This window comes from Pygocentrus nattereri, chromosome 12, assembly GCF_015220715.1.
Source record: "Pygocentrus nattereri isolate fPygNat1 chromosome 12, fPygNat1.pri, whole genome shotgun sequence".
Taxonomy (NCBI): domain Eukaryota; kingdom Metazoa; phylum Chordata; class Actinopteri; order Characiformes; family Serrasalmidae; genus Pygocentrus; species Pygocentrus nattereri.
The window spans coordinates 16,339,592-16,359,641 of NC_051222.1; the positions used below are offsets into that span (position 1 = coordinate 16,339,592).

At 38.2% G+C, this 20,050-nt stretch overlaps 1 protein-coding gene across 3 annotated transcripts in view; it reads right to left on the bottom strand.

The window, feature by feature from the left end:
- The window catches only part of pou2f1a (POU class 2 homeobox 1a), a 29,390-nt gene extending 12,560 nt beyond the window's left edge, over positions 1–16,830 (bottom strand). The window contains exons 1-3 of one of the 3 annotated variants that reach the window (XM_017701832.2): positions 16,631–16,830; positions 3,783–3,845; positions 3,586–3,680 (exon numbers count right to left, since the gene is read on the bottom strand). In XM_017701832.2, coding sequence (XP_017557321.1) covers positions 3,586–3,680; positions 3,783–3,845; positions 16,631–16,676 — 204 coding nt within the window. In that variant the 5' untranslated portion in view covers positions 16,677–16,830. Of the gene's footprint in view, positions 1–3,585; positions 3,681–3,782; positions 3,846–4,353; positions 4,428–15,097; positions 15,120–16,630 lie in introns of those variants that run through there. The other 2 variants (XM_037543543.1, XM_037543542.1) reach the window with 2 other exon arrangements.
- Between the last annotated feature and the right edge of the window lie 3,220 nt (positions 16,831–20,050).

Below are 20,050 nucleotides of genomic sequence, written 5' to 3' on the forward strand. Positions count from 1 at the left end.
TTGACATTCATCCTTGTTCAATCTAACAGTAATCAGAAAAATCTAAAATCACTCTCATACAATGCAATAATTCACTGCAAATCAAGTCCCAATTAAGGCTTGGACTGCGATTAGATGAGTAATTGGATAGTCGTGTTTATTTTGACAATTAACTGAGTACTCCGTTTTGCTTTTTTTAAAGGTCAAGCAAGAAAAATAGGCCAAGATGAAAATAGCACACTGCATTAATCTTTAGGAATTTTAGTTTATTTCAAGCAATGACAAGTTAATTTTGCATCAATTTTGCATGAAGGAAAATTACCTTTCTTGACTTTAATTCAAAGGATTATATTCAAGAAACTTAGTTTCCTTCAATCAGCCATAGTATGAGGCCCAAAAACATGATAAAAAAAATACAAAAAAGTACAGTTATTAAATTTCACTTTAACTTTAGTTTCAGGTTTACGAGTACATTTAAAAGTTTTAGTCACACTTGGCCTGACTGATAACATCCTTCTTTATTACTAACCCCGGGACTTCATTAGCACCTTTTTGTGGTGTTTGCATGTTTCAGGATTTGAAATTCAAGCTTAAAATTTCCCTACGATAACGCAAAATTGTAGACGGTTATGTCACTGGACAGACTCCAGTAAGCACATGCCCCAACACTTAAAGTACAATATAATTTTAGATATCAGGTAGTAACATGCGTTCCTAACCATGATGTATCTTCCTTTGCTCTGTAATCTGAATATAAAGCTGCACAGGAGCTGGCTTCACATGCAAAGTAAGTTTCACTTCATAAGTTGTATGGCCAACTGCTGCACATCACCTGTATTAAAATATGCTATTTGAATAAATGTAAATACTTTCAGACTGAAAAGAAAGATATGGCAACTATTAATGAATTAATGAAATCTTGTGTGGCAAGTGTTTACTTTTATTAGGTGAGAGCAAGACTGTACAAAGACCTATCTGTACAATAGGCTATGGACCAGATTTGTGAAACACTGTGGTATCAGCACTGTGCCACACAAAATGTGCAGCATGCTTGTAAGAGCTATTTATAAAGTCATGGGGCAGTGATTAGCACACTTATCTTTTTAATGCTGCAGCATTTTAACCTGTGTCTTAGACAAGAGCCAATCAAAATCCACATGTAAATGAGATCATGCATGCTAGAGTCATGCCAAAAAAAGCTCGTTTGGTTGCCAAAATGGACATGATGAGAGAAACGAAATAAAGTTTCAACATCAGATATTTTCAACATCAGAAAGTATTTTTACTATTAAAAAAAAATGTATAAAAACATTAAATTTTAATTGTAGGAATTACATTTAAGCTTGTGAGACCATGTTCCTCATTGCTAATATTTCAAGCCTTTTTCCAATTTATTATAATTGCAGTAAATAAATTACTTAAGTTAAATTAAAGTTTAGCATTTAATTTTTTTAGTACAATTAAACATTAAACTGTCATACTGAAATTCTAATTACTATGCAAAGCTCTTTTAGCATTTATTTCCTATTTTTCATCATCGCAGGAATTCAATTTAAAGATGTAACAATTGAATTTCAACTGGTAAGTATTCAATTGTTGATATCAGGAAATTGTATATGTACATATGAAATGTAAATATTACACTTTGATTAGTAAGAAACACTTTTACTAGTTAGAAATAAGTACACATAAATTGTACATTTCTTTGTAAAATCCACTGCAAATTGAAAAATAGGACTAAAAGCTGGATTAGAATCTCAACATGTCAAATTACTCTTCGATTATTCGCATTCCAAGCTAAACATGCTTTCCATACGCAGCGGGGTTTGCGAAACATGGAAAATGACGCAGAAAGAAGAGGCTGTTTTGTACAGTGCCAGTTAAATCTGCAAATCTGAAATCCTGCTCAAGTCTTTTTCTCCTCCGCGCTCCAGCAGTTAAGAGGGTTTGTCATGCTGTTCAGTCCAAACAGACCAAAATGTTTCTTTGTTTATGAATGACTGAATGCTTTACCGCCACTATACTCTCAACTCTTAACGTCAATAACTGTAAATCGGATGGTACATTTTATGAATCTACCACTACATAACTTCTCTTCAGTCAGCTAGGTTCTTCTATTTTTAAATGGACCTAGACCTCTGAAGCAGTGCCTCATGGCCATATTAGGAGCTCTGGATCTAAGCTGGCTTCCTGTAGGAGTAAAAGCTGTTTTTGTAAATTGCTGCTTTGATAAACTAAAATCAATACATTTTACTGTATATACTGTATACAAATGTTTACATTTGTTAAGTAGCTGAAATACAAATAAATATGCATTGAATTTTCATCATAAGACTGGCAACCTCACCAAAACACCCCACAAACCAGCGGGGAAGTTAAATTGATTGGGCAGCTGACAGAAATGTGCATAACACTGACTACATGGAGCAACTACAGAGGTCTACTGGTGACAGGAACATTTCTTAATCTACTTAATGCATGTTTGGTAGCTGTAGCTGTAGCACTTTCATACAGATACATACTTGCCTTTCAGTTCATTATGTTTTTTTGTTATGTGGCAAATTAAGTCCACCTTCTTGTTATTAAATAGATGCTGAGAATAAAGTGAATATGCATGCTGTGAATATACATTTTAAGAATGTCATACTGTTCATTTTTCATTTCAAAGTATTTGATTTCTCTCAACCACAAAACTATCTGAAATGCCCGTGACTAGATGAAACACAGTGTTGTTGAACCCAGCTATTCAGGATTCAGTAAGAAAAATTTACAGTTGAACTGAACGAAATGACTTGCACTAGGAGCACAAATTTCATAGTATTTGACTTCCTCTCAATCTAGTTCACCATCAACTATGAACTGAGACTAGACTTCTACAGTTATCCCCACACACCACTACCATCTGAGCGTAAAAAGACAATACACTGCTTCTTCATGCAACAGACAGCATATGATATTTTGCACACAAAACGTTTGACTGAGTTCAGCCTCCAACAACTACACAGATCTAGAGCGCATAATCCGTTTGGGTCTATGAATAGAAAAAGCCACCAAAACTTTCATGAATGCAAAAATCATTTGAAGGGAGGCTCATGTTTCACAAATGAGGGCATTATGCGGCACATATAAATTCTGCATAGATTTGCATATTCTCCTCCACCTGTTTCGGAGTAACTGCAGCAGAGTTTAATTAACATACCGCTCTGATCACTCACACTTGTTTCTAAGAGATAACAAGTGCCAAGACACTTTCTCAGTAATTTATTTCTGACTTGTCTCCAGGGTGAAGGACCCTTTACCATGGAAACTGAAGAAGCAGTGGTCATTAATTTGCTCAGATGCATAACATTCATTCTACATCCCATCCAGCATATAGCACAGATATTTACTGCAACCAAACAACAGGGGTGGGAAGTAAACTAGTATAAAATGAGAATCGCTGTTTTTGTCCCAGGATACACATTTTACCACATTGTTTACATTGTTAATGTGCCCATAAATAGTGACCCGCAAAGTATCCCTACAAAACAGCCATTTTATTTTCTGTGTAAGAGTATGTCTGTCTGGGATAGTTCCACACTCAGCTGCAAGTTCAGTGGCCATTACCTGTTGGAGCAGGGCTTGTGCCTGAACATTGCTGATTGCATTTGCTGCTTGTCCATTTGGTTTCTGTTGTAAGTCCAGCCCATTTGTTTGAGCAACTACAAGCAGAAGGAGAAAGAGTTTTTATTAAAAAAAAAAAAGAAAAAAAAAAGGAACAACCGATGAAGATATCACACAAATAAGTGCTTCTGAGGATTTACCTTGGACATGCATTTCATTCTCCATGGTAGTTTTACTTGATTGAGTGGGACTACTAGCAGAATCTGCATTAAAAAGGCAAGACAGAAAGAAATTTGAAAAATCACACATTATCACTACAATTAATATCCAATTACTAAGCTAAACTATGCTAAATGCAATACTAACAATTATAAAAGTATTTAAATTATGCAAAATTGAGTAATGACAGCATTATCTGCATAGCACCTTCATACTTAAAACCCTACACAATTCCCCACACGTGCTGAAGGATTAAGCTGAACAAGTTCATTCACAAGAGTTTAAAGATGGTAGATCATAACCCGAGAAACAGATTTTCCATTTAGACGTCTGTAACTTCAGCAAATCACTGATCATGCAAAACAAGAGAAAATAAACCCAAAACGACACCTCAAATAAGACAAACTACTAGCCTGCAGTACAAAACACCAAAATCATGAACAACAGAAAGCAATTCACCAGAAACAGCTCATGAACGCACCCTTTACGCTAATTCAGGCTAACAGCAACCGTATCTACAGTCCTGTTAAAATAAAAATAAAGGAAAGAAACCTGTGTGCAGTTATCCACCTGCTCCTACGCCGGCTCCAGCTGTAATGGTGACAGTTACGACTGGCATATGGAAAAGTTATTTTCCTCCCTCACCAGAACGAAACAGAGACAAAGACTGCAGCTGGAACTGTAGCATCCATAATGAAACTTAATCAGTATGCAGCTGATTAAAGCCGTATGCAAATCTTACACCCCGTTGCTCGTTAACGGAGCACGGCTTTGAAGTTCGGCAAGCAATTCATTTCGGAGAGACCTCTGAAAGCTTTCTGCATAATTCAAAACTTTCATAAATATTTATCTGCTCATTAGCATATTAATTGGATAGCTTTTTTTTTGGGGGGGGGGGGGGGTAAATGGCAGGCACAACAGCTAGGGAGAAGTAAACTGAGCCCAATTACCACCCGAGTGTGACTGTTTTAATTAAGCAGAGAGGGAGAAAACCTTCCCAGCATGCAATCTTTGCCCCGACAACAATGCAGGAATTCATTTGCTAACGACCACTGTGGCGAGCCTCAAAACAACCCAGAGACGAACAGAGTTACTCAATTTACACACTTTGACATACACTACAAAAATGCCTTGCAACAACAGGGAAACATGCGCATCAGAGACATAACATTAAAAACCCCTGACAGGACTTCTGTTATCAATAAAACATTGATTCTGAATGACAAATAAGCCTGACATGCTAATCCACGAGTGGCTCTGATTCTAGCCAATTTACATAAATGTCACTTAACCAATCCTACCCAGTCAAATGTAACAAGTTCATCATTTTCCAAGGGTTCCTTCTATTTGAAGGCAGAAATTAAGTTGCCAGGGTTTTCCACCAGGTGTACAATTTAAAAAAAAAAACACTTCAAATGGCAAGTTGCTGATACTTTAATGGCATTTCAAATTGTTACATTTGACCAGTAATACATTACAACGTATTCCTGCAGTTCTCATAACCATTTGATGAGGTTAAACCAACTCAACTGCAGATAGTGAAACTCGTTTTTTAAGGATGCTACCTGGCCTTAAATTCTCCGTCTGCTGCAAGGCTGATGGAGAATTTACTCAGAGTGAGGTAGTGAGACACATTGAGCCAAATTTAACAGCTATGAAAGTGTGGCCCATTCATTCAATCATGTCCTGGAACTAAACTGCAGGGGAGAATTCTTAATTGGAAATGATTAAAGAGTAACGACACCCTGCCACTTTCAGATAACACCACCACGTCCATCTTTGAAAGACACTCAAAAATGGGAGGGACACTTTGGACTGCCTGACAGGAAGAGAACGAGTGCTACGACGCACAAAAGCAAACAGAGAAAGTAAACAGCTCCGTCCGGGTCACCTAAACTTCACCGTGACCATCATGTAGAAGAAACACATCCGATCCTGCGCACCGAAACGTTTGTGTTTTAAAATTTCCACATAACAAATCTGGCAGGTAAAATTGTAACTGAAATGCAGTAAAGAAAGTGATTTTTTGAATGATCTCTTTAGATATGTAATATTATAAGATCTTGTCAGAACCATTTACAGACAATAAAGGCCAAACAGATTTATGCCTATTCATAATCACTTTGTCTAACAAACTTTATTTCCCTTTGCTTTTTACATACCTGGTGAGGCTGCATGTCACTTTTTCTTACAATGGCAAATTGCTTGTGAGGTGTAGACTCAGATATTGCTCAGGAACAAAAATGAAGATGATAAAAATATAGAGTATGGCAAAATCTTTCAAGATCTTTCCATCGGAGAGTTCTGCGTCTTCTGTCACTTTCACTGTTTCGTCACTATCTGTCCCCAGAGTTTCAGCCTAATGCTTACACTCAGCAGTTGCCTTGGCCTTCCTGTACCATCCACCTTAACAGAGTAAAGCTCAACATACGTGTGCAATCTTGAGCGATCAGCTCAGAAAAGCATATTGTGACAATTTATCACAATAATTATAAAATATATTGCCCACCCTACGTATGTATTATTTGACAAAGAATTTATGTGACTGTGTGATAATCCCCGTATTATGCTTTCCTGCTCTGCTACAGTCTTAAAACTGACGAGGCCTCAGGGTCACCATGTTCTTGCAAATAATTTCATGTTGCTAGACATTCCTAGATAAAGTAACAGTACTTGGCTAGTGTGGAAAGATGAGGCACCAAAGAATTACACTCATCATTGCTTAAATCAGGAATTTCAAGAAACTAAATATCATTATTAGCCTGTAAGGTCCTGTTTGAGGTCACATTGTCACAGTGTAAATATATGGGGCAGGACTTTGCTACAGAAGTCAGGAAACAACGTTTTGTCTTTGTGTTTGCACTGAGAGGGCCTGAGGAGGCAGTACAGTTAAACTAGTCTTTTTATTTGGAAGCTTGACTGCAGCGTCGTACTGTGTTCTCATACTCTGTGTACCACCAGCCAGAGGCTCGGTATTAGTGTTTCTCTTGTTTGAGCAGATTCCCCTCAATGATCAGTATGCCTCTGGTAATCCGGAATACCAAAGGAGCTCTGACAGCTGTCAACTTCCCTCAGTGCAATTCCAAAGAATATTCTTGGCAAAACAAGTTTATCAAACCCACTATTGATCATTTTTAATTAGCTTTTAATAAAAACAATTAGCTAAAGAAATTTTAAGGGGTGGGCAAAAGTTGTAAACATGTGACCTCCAGTAGCTGCTTATTACTAAACAGCCAAAATAACTTGATAAAATACTCGTAGCATAAATTCAATAGACAGTTTAATAACAGTAGGCTGCAGTTGCTAAGCAGCAAAAGTTTTTAGTGACTTGCATTAATACAGTTTAATTATTTGTGTAGCCATGTGTGAGTAATTTACAACAATTCTGAATGAGGCTCAGCCAGAGTTCAGAACCAGAGCTGTCCGTTTTATGATGGTGCTTTGGGCCCAGTAGCAGTGTTGTTTTAGTTCACGTTCCAGCTGTTCATTCCAAAGTGGTGCCTGGAATGTTCTTGCATAGCCACTTTTAACTGGCTGCTATTTGAATGCCTAATTTCTGCACCTCATTTGTAATCCTCACATCCTTCACTTATCTGCTTTGAATTATGTTTCCAATAGAACGAAAGACCAATTAATTGTTCATTTTAAATGCATTAATTAAAACATTAGCATAATGCATTGTGTGTCAATTAGAGTTCTGAAGCTCTCGCCACAGCAGTATGTAAATTGTGCTTCACTCACCTCTGTTTTTTTGGCATTTCAACTACAAAGCTATCTTGGTTCTAACCGTCTCTCTCCCTCAGCTGAACTATTGTCATAGCAACCGTTTGAGCAGAAAGCCAGTAGGTTTATTCCACAAACTGGACACTGACTGATTCCTCCATTCAAATAAGCCACCAGCTCTGATGTTTCACAGTAAGTCTATAAATTCTGCCCAATTTGAGATGCTACTTTAAATTTAGTCAAGCAAACATGTTACGCGTTTCTCCGACTTCAACGTTTATACTTAGCCTTTGTAACTTCCTGTGAATAAAACTGCAGTTTGGAAGCATTCGGTGAAATCATAACACAAAGGAATATGTAGTATATAATTCATAATTTAGAACAGTATTTTCTTGCAGATTCAAGTGTAAATTAAGTTTTCATTGATTTGTGGTGGTGACACCTTGGTGCTATTGTGCTCCAGGAAGACACAATAAAGAATATCACTACACATTAGTGGGAAGGAGCTGTTCTCTGCTTTGTCTGCTCTACAGCACTGTTCAAAAGTTTGGGATCAACATTATCAAATCAAATGAAATTAAAACGGACTCTAACATGATTCTAATATGTCAGTCCTGTGCAACTTCACAGGTTTTAAATAATTACTAGGACACTATCAAAATGTATAAAAAAAACAAACAAAAAGAAAAACCAACAACAATTGTAAGGTGTCCAGAATGACAAAGCTGAAATTTTTTTTAATGGCTTACAAAAATATTCAAGATTCATCTTGTTTGGAAAGTGTTCGAAATGCAGAGCATTTGACCTAAATTAGTCTAATTATTATTTTACCTAATTTTGTTCATAAAATTCTCAATATATTGAATAAAATATCCAAAAATAATTTTTGTTAACAGTTTGTGACACTGAAATTCACACTGTTAAATAAAACTGTAAATACAGGAGGTGATTCCAAATTTTTGGAAAAGTATTGCATGTGTGGAGCTGCTGTAAAGATGTGTTCACATTACACACGGAACAGATCCGGATCTCTACTTTATAAGTCAGTCACGTCTTTTTTAGCCCAATGTATGGCTCATGATTCTGCTCAAAATACCAGACATAGCAGATTTATCTGTTGTCTTCTTTTGACAGGTTTGTTCTTGAAGATGAACTGATCAACATAACTTACACTGAAGATGGACTGACCCACCAACCGGTTTATAAACACTGCGAAATTAGAAATGAAAAAATACAATCATGATGAGGTCATCTTGGATGTTACTCCCAGTGGATTCAGGATAAGAATATCTTAAAGTACGCCTTCGAGTCATAATTTAACCATAAAAAATAATCCATGTAGAATAATAAATCATTAAACATTTGCCTGTATTATTTTTATGCCCAACTCAAAATGGCATAAGAGCAGCTCTAAACCTCAGTATATTAAGAATGCAAAGATTTATGAATATGCATGATCATGCAAATATTAAACGCCCCCTTGCCTCCCGGATTCTAAACCTCGCCTCGCCTTCCTCCTCTACCCTGCGCACTGGGCATTTACCTCTGGTGAATGGAGAATATAGCTCTCTAGAGATGAGATGAAGCAGAGACAAAAATAATCTCACTGTAATTTTAATAATCAGAAAATAAACTAGCAGGTTTTTAAATTTGTCATTTCTACATCAGTCACTCAACTTTACTCACTCTGATTTGAGACTTTGTTTCAGTGTAGTGTCAGTAAGCTGGAATTAAGAGTGTTGTAGTATATGAAGATTTTTCTTCTAGTTTGCTATGCAAATTATTATTATTATTATTATTAATAATAATAATAATAATAATAATAATAATATCTAGTGTTAACAGGGGCAGTATGGTGAAGCAAGAGTAGCTAAGCTAGTGGCTATACACATGCACACATAGATGTGCCAAATTTGAGCCACTATCCTCCAAATTTAAATCAATGAAGCTTCACTGAGCCTGAATCAAACCTGTGCTCTGGTAAGGTTACACCATATGTAACAGTTTATTAGGTACATGTGAAATAGAATTTAACACTGCAGTTAGCTGAGATGGATGATGTTGGCATTCAAATTCAAACTACAATGTCTTTCAAACGGGTAAACCACATTAGTGCAGGTATGATCCCCTTTTATTGGCATATTTTAGTATTCTGGACTGTTCAGTGGAGAAAAAAAAAGTTATCCATTTAAAGTTGCATGCAACTTCATTCCTTTGCAAGCTGACAGTAGCACGAAGCAGTTCAGAAACAACATTAATTACTCCGCCAGTCAGCCAAATAAGCACCTGCCATTTTTTAAATACATCATAGTTTCACTATACAAAGTCATCAGCATGCACCCGTTTCCTTACTTTATACGTAGTATGATTTCATTTTACAGTCTTTGTTGTTCTTTTCTCTACATATTTATCTATGGTTATTCACGATACATTTGAGTTTCAAATCTGTTTGATGTACATCAAACCTCTTACAATTAACGTTTACGTGGCCATTATGGATCTACTTGATGTCTCACTCGCTACAAGTTTACCGTAAAGCGCATCTCTGTCTCCCCTTTTGTAATCTTTTAGATGCCAAAGGAGTCTCCACTCGGTGTAAAAACAGGAGCATCCAGAAAATGAATAATCTAGCTGAGTAGATCACACCAATTAGAAGAATAAAAGCTGAAACAAGCAGCAGCTCAAACAGCTGTCAGCATTAGTCAGGTAGTTAAACCAGCTGTTTACAGAAATGTAAACTTTGAGAAACTTTGTTGCCATGGCTCAGGTAACTGAAAAAATGTAAAACTTCCATCAGTGGTCTCATTTTCAACCATTATCTGTTTTATTTTCTTGTCCATGCACCCAGCGAAAGCAATCGTTTGGATTGACGCCATTGGGCATTCGCGTAACGCGTTATCAGGTGAGATGCGTGCAACTGTTGTGGTGAGTTTCAAATGAGTTGAAAGTGAAATTTCGCTTCAAGCATGTTGCATGCAAGTTTCACTGTGTAACTTAAAAGGGTCTCTATTCTAAATTAATTCAAAGATGGTTGTAGTCACATAAACAAGCTTCACACCAGGTCAGCAGAGGAAACCCCCAGTGTGTCTGATTAAGGCACATTGGTGGTGATAAGTGCACTTGTTCCTGCTTAATACTGTGGCTTATTCATCTGATCCCAGGCAAAAGCCAACGAAAACCCTGCTAAGTGGATGCTTGTTTGATGTAAACACTACAGCAAATAAAGCAAAAATTTCTTAAAACTACAGAATCTAAGAAAAGATGCAGTGGCAAATAATAGAAAAATGTAAAAAAAAAAAAAAAAAAGGCAAAATGCAGTTAACTGCTGGAAAAGGATTTGGGAAATTATTGGGAAATAAAATTCAATAATTTACATATTCAAAAACAGAAGTCAATCAACTAACTTTTCCCTGTTTTTACGAAACCATATATTTAAAAAAAACAGTGGTTTATGGTTGCAAATTTTATAGGCCATAGGCCTCTGCTATCAAAGCAACCAGTACTTGGTCTTTGGGGTAAAGCTGTCATGACTGTGTCACAGAGCCAAATTCACTTAATTGACTGGTGCAGTCCAAATACGTTTCCTACTGCTCCGGACTGCTGGCTAGCATGATCTCCACAGCATTTACTCAGAATAAAAGAAAACAAATACTGTAGAGCTGACGGGAGCAGCTCTCAGCCAAGTTAAGCCTGTGCTTGGGTATAAAATGATTGAATGCTTCAGTCAGAATCAGAAATATTGGTCCCACTTTTGTCTCATACATCCAACAAATGGTAAAATAAGCTGGCAAACTTCTTATAAATGAGAAAATGTTTAAGTGTGATGTTATTTGCCCTTAAGGTCACAGTAAACCTGGAGGTGTGGCTCATACATCTGGCTCATACATCTGGCTCACAGTCTCTGATTAAACACCTAAAATAGCAACCAACAACATTAATGTGTCTAATAAAGGCCTTTAAGCCTACACAACGTTTAACAGCCCCAGCAAAACTGTTACACCTGAAAAACTCATATGTGCAACTCCCATTACCAGCGTTTCCCTTAAGAGTTTTTCCATAGCAGGTAATTGACCCTTCAATGACATGCATGAGGGTTAGAGCAGTATTACCACATAGACGAGCTGTACCGATACCACTTTCTCCCTTCTGATATGATACCTGATCCTCAAGTATCTGCTGATGCACAGCAGAGATACCGATCCTAATGCTGTCAAACCTAACGAATCGATAGGTGCTTAAAATCCTGATATTTATATACAAGTTTTGATAAATATTCTTATATCTATCAGAATTTTAGGGTTTTTTTTTTTAATCCTAAAATCCTTACTGGATTTTTTTGAAAAGTTAAAAATTATTTTCACTTTTTAAATAATTTATTTTGGTAAAAGCAGTATTCTGTGTTACAAAAATACTAACCTTGCAGGAAAAAATATAAATAAATACATAAATGAATATATATGTATTGATGGATTAACATTCATACATTAGCATGTTTTTTGCGCTGTATGTACATTGAATAATCTGGGTTTATTTATGGCATATTGGTATAAAGGTAATAACAAACCTAATGCCTTACGAAGAATTTCAAACAGTATATCATTTACTACTAGACTATATCCTATGTCTGTATTTCATCCAAGCTGGGAGCTACATGAATTTGGTGGACCACCTATTATATGGTAAGAGAAATGCTGACCCTAAAGCGTGCCGCTGAAACAGTCTGACTTTTACTTAAACTGACAAAAACACCAGGGACAATGTCTACAGCACCTATACTGACCATAACCCATGTTTTCTCCAAGAAAGCTTGAAAAATTTTACTGTTCACATTTTCATGTAATTGCAATTCATTCAAGGTAACAGTAGTTAATACAGCCCTGCTGAGCCATGACAACAAACAGTATATTATCAAGTATTTTTTCTTAAGAACGTATTTTTCACTCCTAAGCATATATTTCTTTGGCTTTTGCGTCTCTGTGAGGCTTGTGGTCTGTTAGTGTGGTATTCGTTTTCTTCAGGAACATCATGGCATTTTTCAGAGTGACAGTTCCTTCAGAAAGTTATTGAGACACAAGATAAAGACTTCTCTATGCCTCCGATCTCCGATCTATTCTACCAGACAGGGTGGCGGCCTATGGTGCCAGAGTTGGAACTGGGTATTTCCTTCAATGCAGAACTGGGTGAAAGGTATTAGACTATTTGGGAACATTTAAGGTCTTGTGACTGACTGACACTTGCTAACGTCATTAGGATGCTAGCAACACTAACTTTGTCGACTGAACCTCAAGTCACACTTCTGTTTCTGAACCAACCCAAGTCTGCACTATAATAGTTTTGATTTGTGATGATGAATCAGCTATTGCATATATAGTCTGTCTAATTTACATCTAATTTCTATAAACATCTAACTGCTTTTACCGAGTTTGGTGGGGAACACACTTGCGGGGGGCTCTCATCCCTCAATACACTCTCACAGACTTTTAGCCTTTCTTTAAGCTTTTGCCCTAGTATGCATGACTGCACTGGTTGGTTAAGGTTGTTTCTCCATTTAAGTCCTTTCTTTTACTAAAACTTTCTCTATTGAATTTTAGAAATCAATTCTATTTTAAATTCACTATAGCTATTCTATGTTTTCTGGTATATCACATTACAGATTATGAATAGATGTTTGTCCTCCATTTCTAACTTTTTACTTTAGTTTTGCTGTGTTAAATGTAAATTACCCAACAGACTCAACTGTTCATATGTCATTTCCCCAATATGTGTTGGGCTCATGTCAGGTTCACATTTCTTACAGGTTTTCACAGCCCATTTTCCATTTCCAACAAATCTGGGAGCGTTAGAGATCTGCATTACTGGGTCGTGCAGAACCCACCACAAAATCTGGCAGCACAGCTATTTCAGTGTCAAATGCAGCAGCTGGCAGGTAACCAGCCCTGTGTGGGTGGGAGTGGGACAAAATGTGTAGAGAAATCTTGCAGCTAAAATAAAACAGACCATCACTTAATAATTGGCATATATAAATAATATTTAATAGCAACATAAAAATAATACACTCATTGTAAAGAGACACTCTAAAGAGCTCTAATTAGAAGCATGTGAATCACAAATATCGCTTTCGTGCAGGCTACAGAAATATGAAGTCTTCAGACAGTCAGATGGCAACAGCTGTGGAGAGGGCTTTTAATAAAGGTGAATATGAGAATCTCACAAAAAAAAAAAAAAAAAAAGTGGCAGTATTTGTGGCAATTACTGACCTATGGCAGTAATTGTGAATCGTGACAAACGCAGACGGAAACCAGTTCAGAACTTGGGCGAAGTGCCAGTTCAACTCAGTCTGGGACAAAATTTTGTCGGACTGAAAAAACTTGACCTGGTCAGGCTTAGGACAGATTTGGAGCCTAAAACCTGATAATGTGGTTTGTGGCCAGTTGGACATGGACAGGCTATATTTAGGTTTGGACCAAAGGTTCAGTCCCGCTTAAAGTTCTATTGCACACAGGCAAATGATATCAGGAAGGTTAACATATTGGGTGTGAATTATATTCTGTGCCTAGAATCTTCACACGTTTGAAGTGTCAAGCTCCTAAAAAGTGCTACATCATCAGGGTTGTGGCAAAAAAAAAAAAAAAAGGATCATAACACCAAATAGGCAACAAATGCATCTCTCTTTCCCGCTGTTATTTACAACTGCCATTCTAAATGGTACTGACAAAAACATGAAAAATCCTTAAAAATCTTACAGAAAATGAAGCTGGCATATCTGAAAAAATGTTTATCATATTTTGTTAAATATATGGATTACATATGATTGTTATGTAAACATACACCGATCAGGCATAACATTAAGACCACCTATTTTATCAGCTCCACTGTAGTCCATCTGTTGCTCTGATACATTGTTAGCCCCCTTTTACCCTGTTCTTCAATGGTCAGGACCCATACGGACCCTCAGACAGCAGGTACTATTTGGATGGTGGATCATTTTCAGCACTGCAGTAACACTGATGTGGTGTTGCGCTGGTCTGACTGGATCAGACACAGCAGTGCTGCTGGACTTTTAAAACTCCATCAACACTGCTGTGTCTGATCAACATGTACCAGCACAACACACACCAACACACCACCACCACCAGTGTTACTGCAGTGTTGAGAACGATCCACCACTCAAATAGTACCTGCTCTGTGGGGGTCCCTGGGGGTCCTGACCACGGAAGAACAGGGTGAAAGGGGGCTAACAATGTATCAGAGAAACAGACGGACTACAGTCTGTAACTGTAGAACTACAAAGTGCGTCTGTATAGTAAGTGAAGCTGACAAAATGGACAACGAGCGTAAAAACCGGGCTGATGAGTGTATGGCTGAAACATCTGTCCCATATTTGAAAATGGCCAAATTAAAATACCATGTCACATGCATGGATACATATATAATTGGGATATTAGGGAAATCCATATATACAATGTGGCATATATTTACAATACATACATTGCTTTATATCAGATTTCCAATAGAGGAAAAACAGTAAAACATTTTTCCAGATTTCCCATTATTCTACCTTTCTAAACATTACCTGTAAGAACTCAGAGGACACACGTGTGTACACTGCTCTTTTGGACAACAAATAAACCGTTGTAGACACTGTGCCTCCTGCTCCCCATCATCACTATCAAAACAATACCATATCATAAAATCAGAGTTGCAAAAACTTCACGCTAAAATGACTCTAAATGACTTTGTTTACATATCAACGACTGAATTATGCAGAAACATCCTCGGAATTCCCCTTTAAAGCTCCAAATGCAAATAGCTCCGTCTTAAAGAGATGAATCATTCATGACCCGCCTGTTTGTATATATAAATATTCATTAGCGACTTTCTACGCTGCATCGGAGTGATAAACACCTGTGTAGATGTTTCTCAGGAATAAAACAGCTCTTTTGTTAAACGATGGAGCTATTTTCACCACTTTCCATCTCTGTAGCCGCGCTGAAACTGTAAACACCAGGTTAAACGTGACCGTTGACTGTTTAAGTGAAACGGCACTTGTCAGGAGCCCACGGAAGACGAGGGATGAAGAGTGAGATTTTTAAGAAGAATTTGAAAGATAAAACTGTAGGTTTGCTATTAGTTTAGCCGAAAAGCTAACAACGGTCAGGTAACTCAGCGAGCTGGCTGTTTGTTAGGGGCAGACAAAAAGTCCGAAAACAAAATATCCGGCTGAAGTCGGCTTCTTGTTCGAATTTCCCCGTTCCACCTTAAACGGTGCAGCAGTTACGTTCTGGCGAATGTGGCGCCAGACTGTAACAGCTGTGCTATTTAAGGTGGAACGGGGAAATTCGAACAAGACGCTGGAGAACTGGAAGCCAACTTCAGCCTCGTTAACAAAATGCCGGGTGTCAGCAGCAGCAGCAGCAGGACTCGGGTTAAACAGTGGCGATATCAGCAGGGGAGAAAAGAGAGGCTACTGTACTGAACTATGTTTGTGACCGGTAACCCTAAGTGTAAACAAAAGTTTACTCTGGCCGTCCTGACCACATGAATATGTAAAGCATGTAAAGTAAGAATATGTAAATGAAGTAATGTGAACTTCATTTAGCCACTTGTTCTAATTTTGCCCCGCGCTCTGTGGGGGCTGAAGCCGGAGTTGGAGTGCAGTTAGCCGGCCAGCTATGCGCAGCGAACCCGCCTCACAAAGCGGCGCGCTAACCCAGCTGGCTAACGTGTAGAAGATACTTTGGCTAACGTTACTTTCCTGTTACTGGGGGGGAACTTTGTGAAATGAGTAAGACTCCTCCTAGCGCTTTAAACGGATTAAACGAAACGAGCTCGTCGCCTAACCTACCGCTATCTAGCTGAACATCTAGACAGGCTCAGAGTTTGGCGCGGCTGCTAAATCGAACGCTACAGCAACTCTCGTCTGGGGCTAACGAGCTAATGTTAGCTAGAGTAAGCAAATGTTGTTACTGTTGCGATAAAAGTGTCTCCGGACGGCCGGCCGTACGCTGTAAGCCGCAACTGGCCGTCCGTGCACCATTTCTTTGCTCCTAGAAGCAGAAGGTAGGGAAAGGAAAAGAAATATGAATATGTAAAATGCGATGATTACCTGCTCTCAAGCGCTCATCTTGACTCGCTGATCCTCTGCCCGCCATTTTGAATATTTAGTGCAAGTCACAACCCATCCCGGCTGCAAAACAGCGGAGCGGCCCTGAACTGCGCCCCCCAGCCACGAGAGCACAGCCCCCTCTCTCGCCCGGGCACCTGCCGCGCCGCTTTCACACCGCGTCCACGTTCGTTTTCAGAAGTGCCCCTGAAAGCTCGCCAGAGGTGGTTAGAAGTTGCTGTAGGCTTCTCTTGTGTTGGTTCTGATGGGTGGTATCAGAGGGAAGGACCCCAGTGCTTTTCCAGAGGCATTCCATGGCTTCCCCATGGGGTCTAGAGGTGTCCTACAGAAAACAAGTGGGCTAATGCTGCCAGTTTTTCCAGATGTATGTCTAATTCAGTCAGTGAGATGCAGTCAGGCTCAGTCAGGGTGGTTTTAGGTGAAACGTACTGCAGAGGAACGTATTGGCTCAGATTTCTTCACAGTGGTGGTGATGGATTCCAGGAGGTACCATGTCTACAACACAAATATAGCCATTTTGTTTACTATCTAAAACCCCTTGAGCACCTACACGTGCCTTCTGAGATCTTATTTGTAATGCTGATGAGGGTAAAATAGTGGGAAATCGGGAAAAAATGATGTTTTCTTTGAGGACTATTTCGCCATACGTTGCTCTTCACGCACCTCTGCCATTTCAAATAAATTAAGATGCATTTTAAATCAAACTCATCAAAATCAAAGCTCATACGACAGGGCGTTGGGCATCAAGCAATATACCTCAATACCTTTCATGGGATATTTTCCGTGATGTGTGTGAGGTGTTAAACTCTTCAGATGTCTGGTTTTCATCACCACCACTGTTAACAGTTCTGACTTGGGAAGTTTCTCTAGAATGGAGCATTTCATACCAAACCTCTCTGAACTACTTTGTTTACGTTTCACAAAGCTGGATTTCTCAGGTGGCCAAAAGCAAGTCTGTCCAATAGGAGAAGAACTAAGGAACATTCATACTGGACAGTCCACAACTTTTGTCTTATTGGGTTATCCAGGTTACTGCTTTGTACCACCCAACTCCCAGTGCACCCAATAAGCTATTGTTATGTCTCAAACAAGGTGATGCTTTCAGGTCAGCCTAAACATTTACCTCTTACCAGCCATCAAATGTGAATATATCATGATGCATGTTGTGAAGAATCTGTCTGAAAATTGTTGCCAAAGGCTTTATGAATTACAGGGAGATGAATTGACATCAGTTCTGTCTGTGTATATATAATTGATGGAAGACAACTGGTGAGGCATGTTGTTTGAAAATAGGATGTTTCTGTGAATGCAGCTGTATCAATATCTGTATCAATATCTGAGTGCCCTGAGGTCCAGTTTACAAGGGTGCTAATGCATTATGGGCCCTAGTGCGACTCTTGTGCCCTTAGTAGTTAAGCCACTGCTTCTATGTAATATTCCTGCAGTGCTGTCTTAAGGGAATCTATAACACTTGTGTAGTATCCTGTAAAGTAAATGTTCAAGTTTACTGTAAGATTATTATAGAGTTCCTGTATACATTTATATTTCTTTATATTTCTATGTCTTTCACAGTCTATGGAAAAATAAGATTTTTGAGGACAAATAACACCATGATGGGAAAATCAAAGGAACATAAATCCCTTTATTCATTTGGTGTTTAGTCTACTCTGGCACTGTTGAAGAGACAGCCATATAAGCTGTTGCTTAGGGCCCCCAAAGCCACAAGTGAGCACCAGCAAACATGTAGTTTTTATTTTTATTTATTTATATACAGTTTAGAGAGTGAAGTATTACTTCTTTCTCATTCAACATAAAACGACTGGGTCGAATAGGGACCACTAAATTGAATTTTCCTTGGTGCCCCCAAATGTTCAGTAATGACCCTGCGTGTGGACCCTGTCTGTTTGTTGTAGTCTCCACAAAAAGGTACTGTAATAAGAGTGGAGTGGGTTATATTCATGAGAAAAAATCAGATTTTTCAACACTCAGACTGTTTTTTTTTGTCCCTAGAGACAGATTCTTTTAAACTGGACCACATTACCACATCTTTTTATTTTCTTGTTAGTAAGGGTGGCGTTATGTTCTAATAGATCCCACTGGCTCATTATCACAGTTTATCATGTACAGGAGCTGGAAGGAGCCAGACATCTTTTTAAGATGGTACCAGATGCCATGCTTTCATTTAGTGCAGCATTTTTATTTTTTTTACAAATGCTGTGCAGCTTCTTGAGAGCTGCTTGTCACTCGTCAGATGTGCATGTCACCCATGTCATGTGCACTAATGCACCCCTATACTGTGAATGAATACTGGCTCTTGAACTGGGCACTGATAAGCTGAGTGGTCTGTAGTCCAGAGGACAGTGTCCATGATTTCCAAAAGAACTTCAAATTTAGATTTGTTGGACCACGGAATGCTTTCCCACTTCCCCTTAGTCCATTTTAAATGAGTACGGGCCCAGAGAAGGTGGCAGTATTTCTGGATCCTGTTTATATATAGTTTCTTCTTTGCATTTAAGAGTTTTAAATAGCATTTATGGATGCAACAACAAACTGTTTTCACAGACAGTGGTTTTCAGAAGTGGTCCTGAGCTTCTGCAGTGATTTCCAGTACAAAATCCTGCCTGCTTTTAATGCAGTGCTGCCTGAAGGCCCAAAGATCATGGCCAGCCAGTATTGGTTGTTGGCCTTGTCCCTTACATACAGAGATTTCTCCAGATTCCTTGAATCTTTTAATGTTATTATGCACTGGAGACGAAATCCTCAAGTTCTTTGTTATTTAACGTTAAGAAATGTTATTCTTGAATTTTTGCGGTATTTAATTGTGCAGTCTTTCACAGAGTGGTGAACCTTTCCCATCTTAACTTTTGAAAGACTCAGCCTCTCTGGGATGCTTTTTTCTACCAAATCATGTTACTGACCAGTTCCCAGTGAAACACTAGGTGTATTTTTTAGCCTTACACAACTTTACCAGCTTTGTTAGCATCAAATTCAAAATGGGTTTCATATAGTTTTCATATTTGCATATCTTGGGGCGACTTAGAAAATCACAAATAGTAAAAATAGTCTGTGTGTGTGCCAACATACTCTTATCAAAACAAACACCACTGTCACGGTCCTACTTTCAGATCAACTTAGAAATACAGGACAATCATTTAGAATGCTATACATGTCATTGGTGTTTTCTTCAACTCATAGATGAATGTACAATATCAATAGGCTAGTCAGTAACTTGTTGAAGCCTATTCAGACACTCAATACTTTGATTACATTTTTTGTCAATATTAGAATCAAAAACTGGAGAAACAGACTGACTTTGAGTTCTTTAATCTTTTTAAGGCAAATGTTTCAGGAAAAAATTGAAGATATAGCAAATAGCATAAAAGAAGGATGAGATAAACAAAA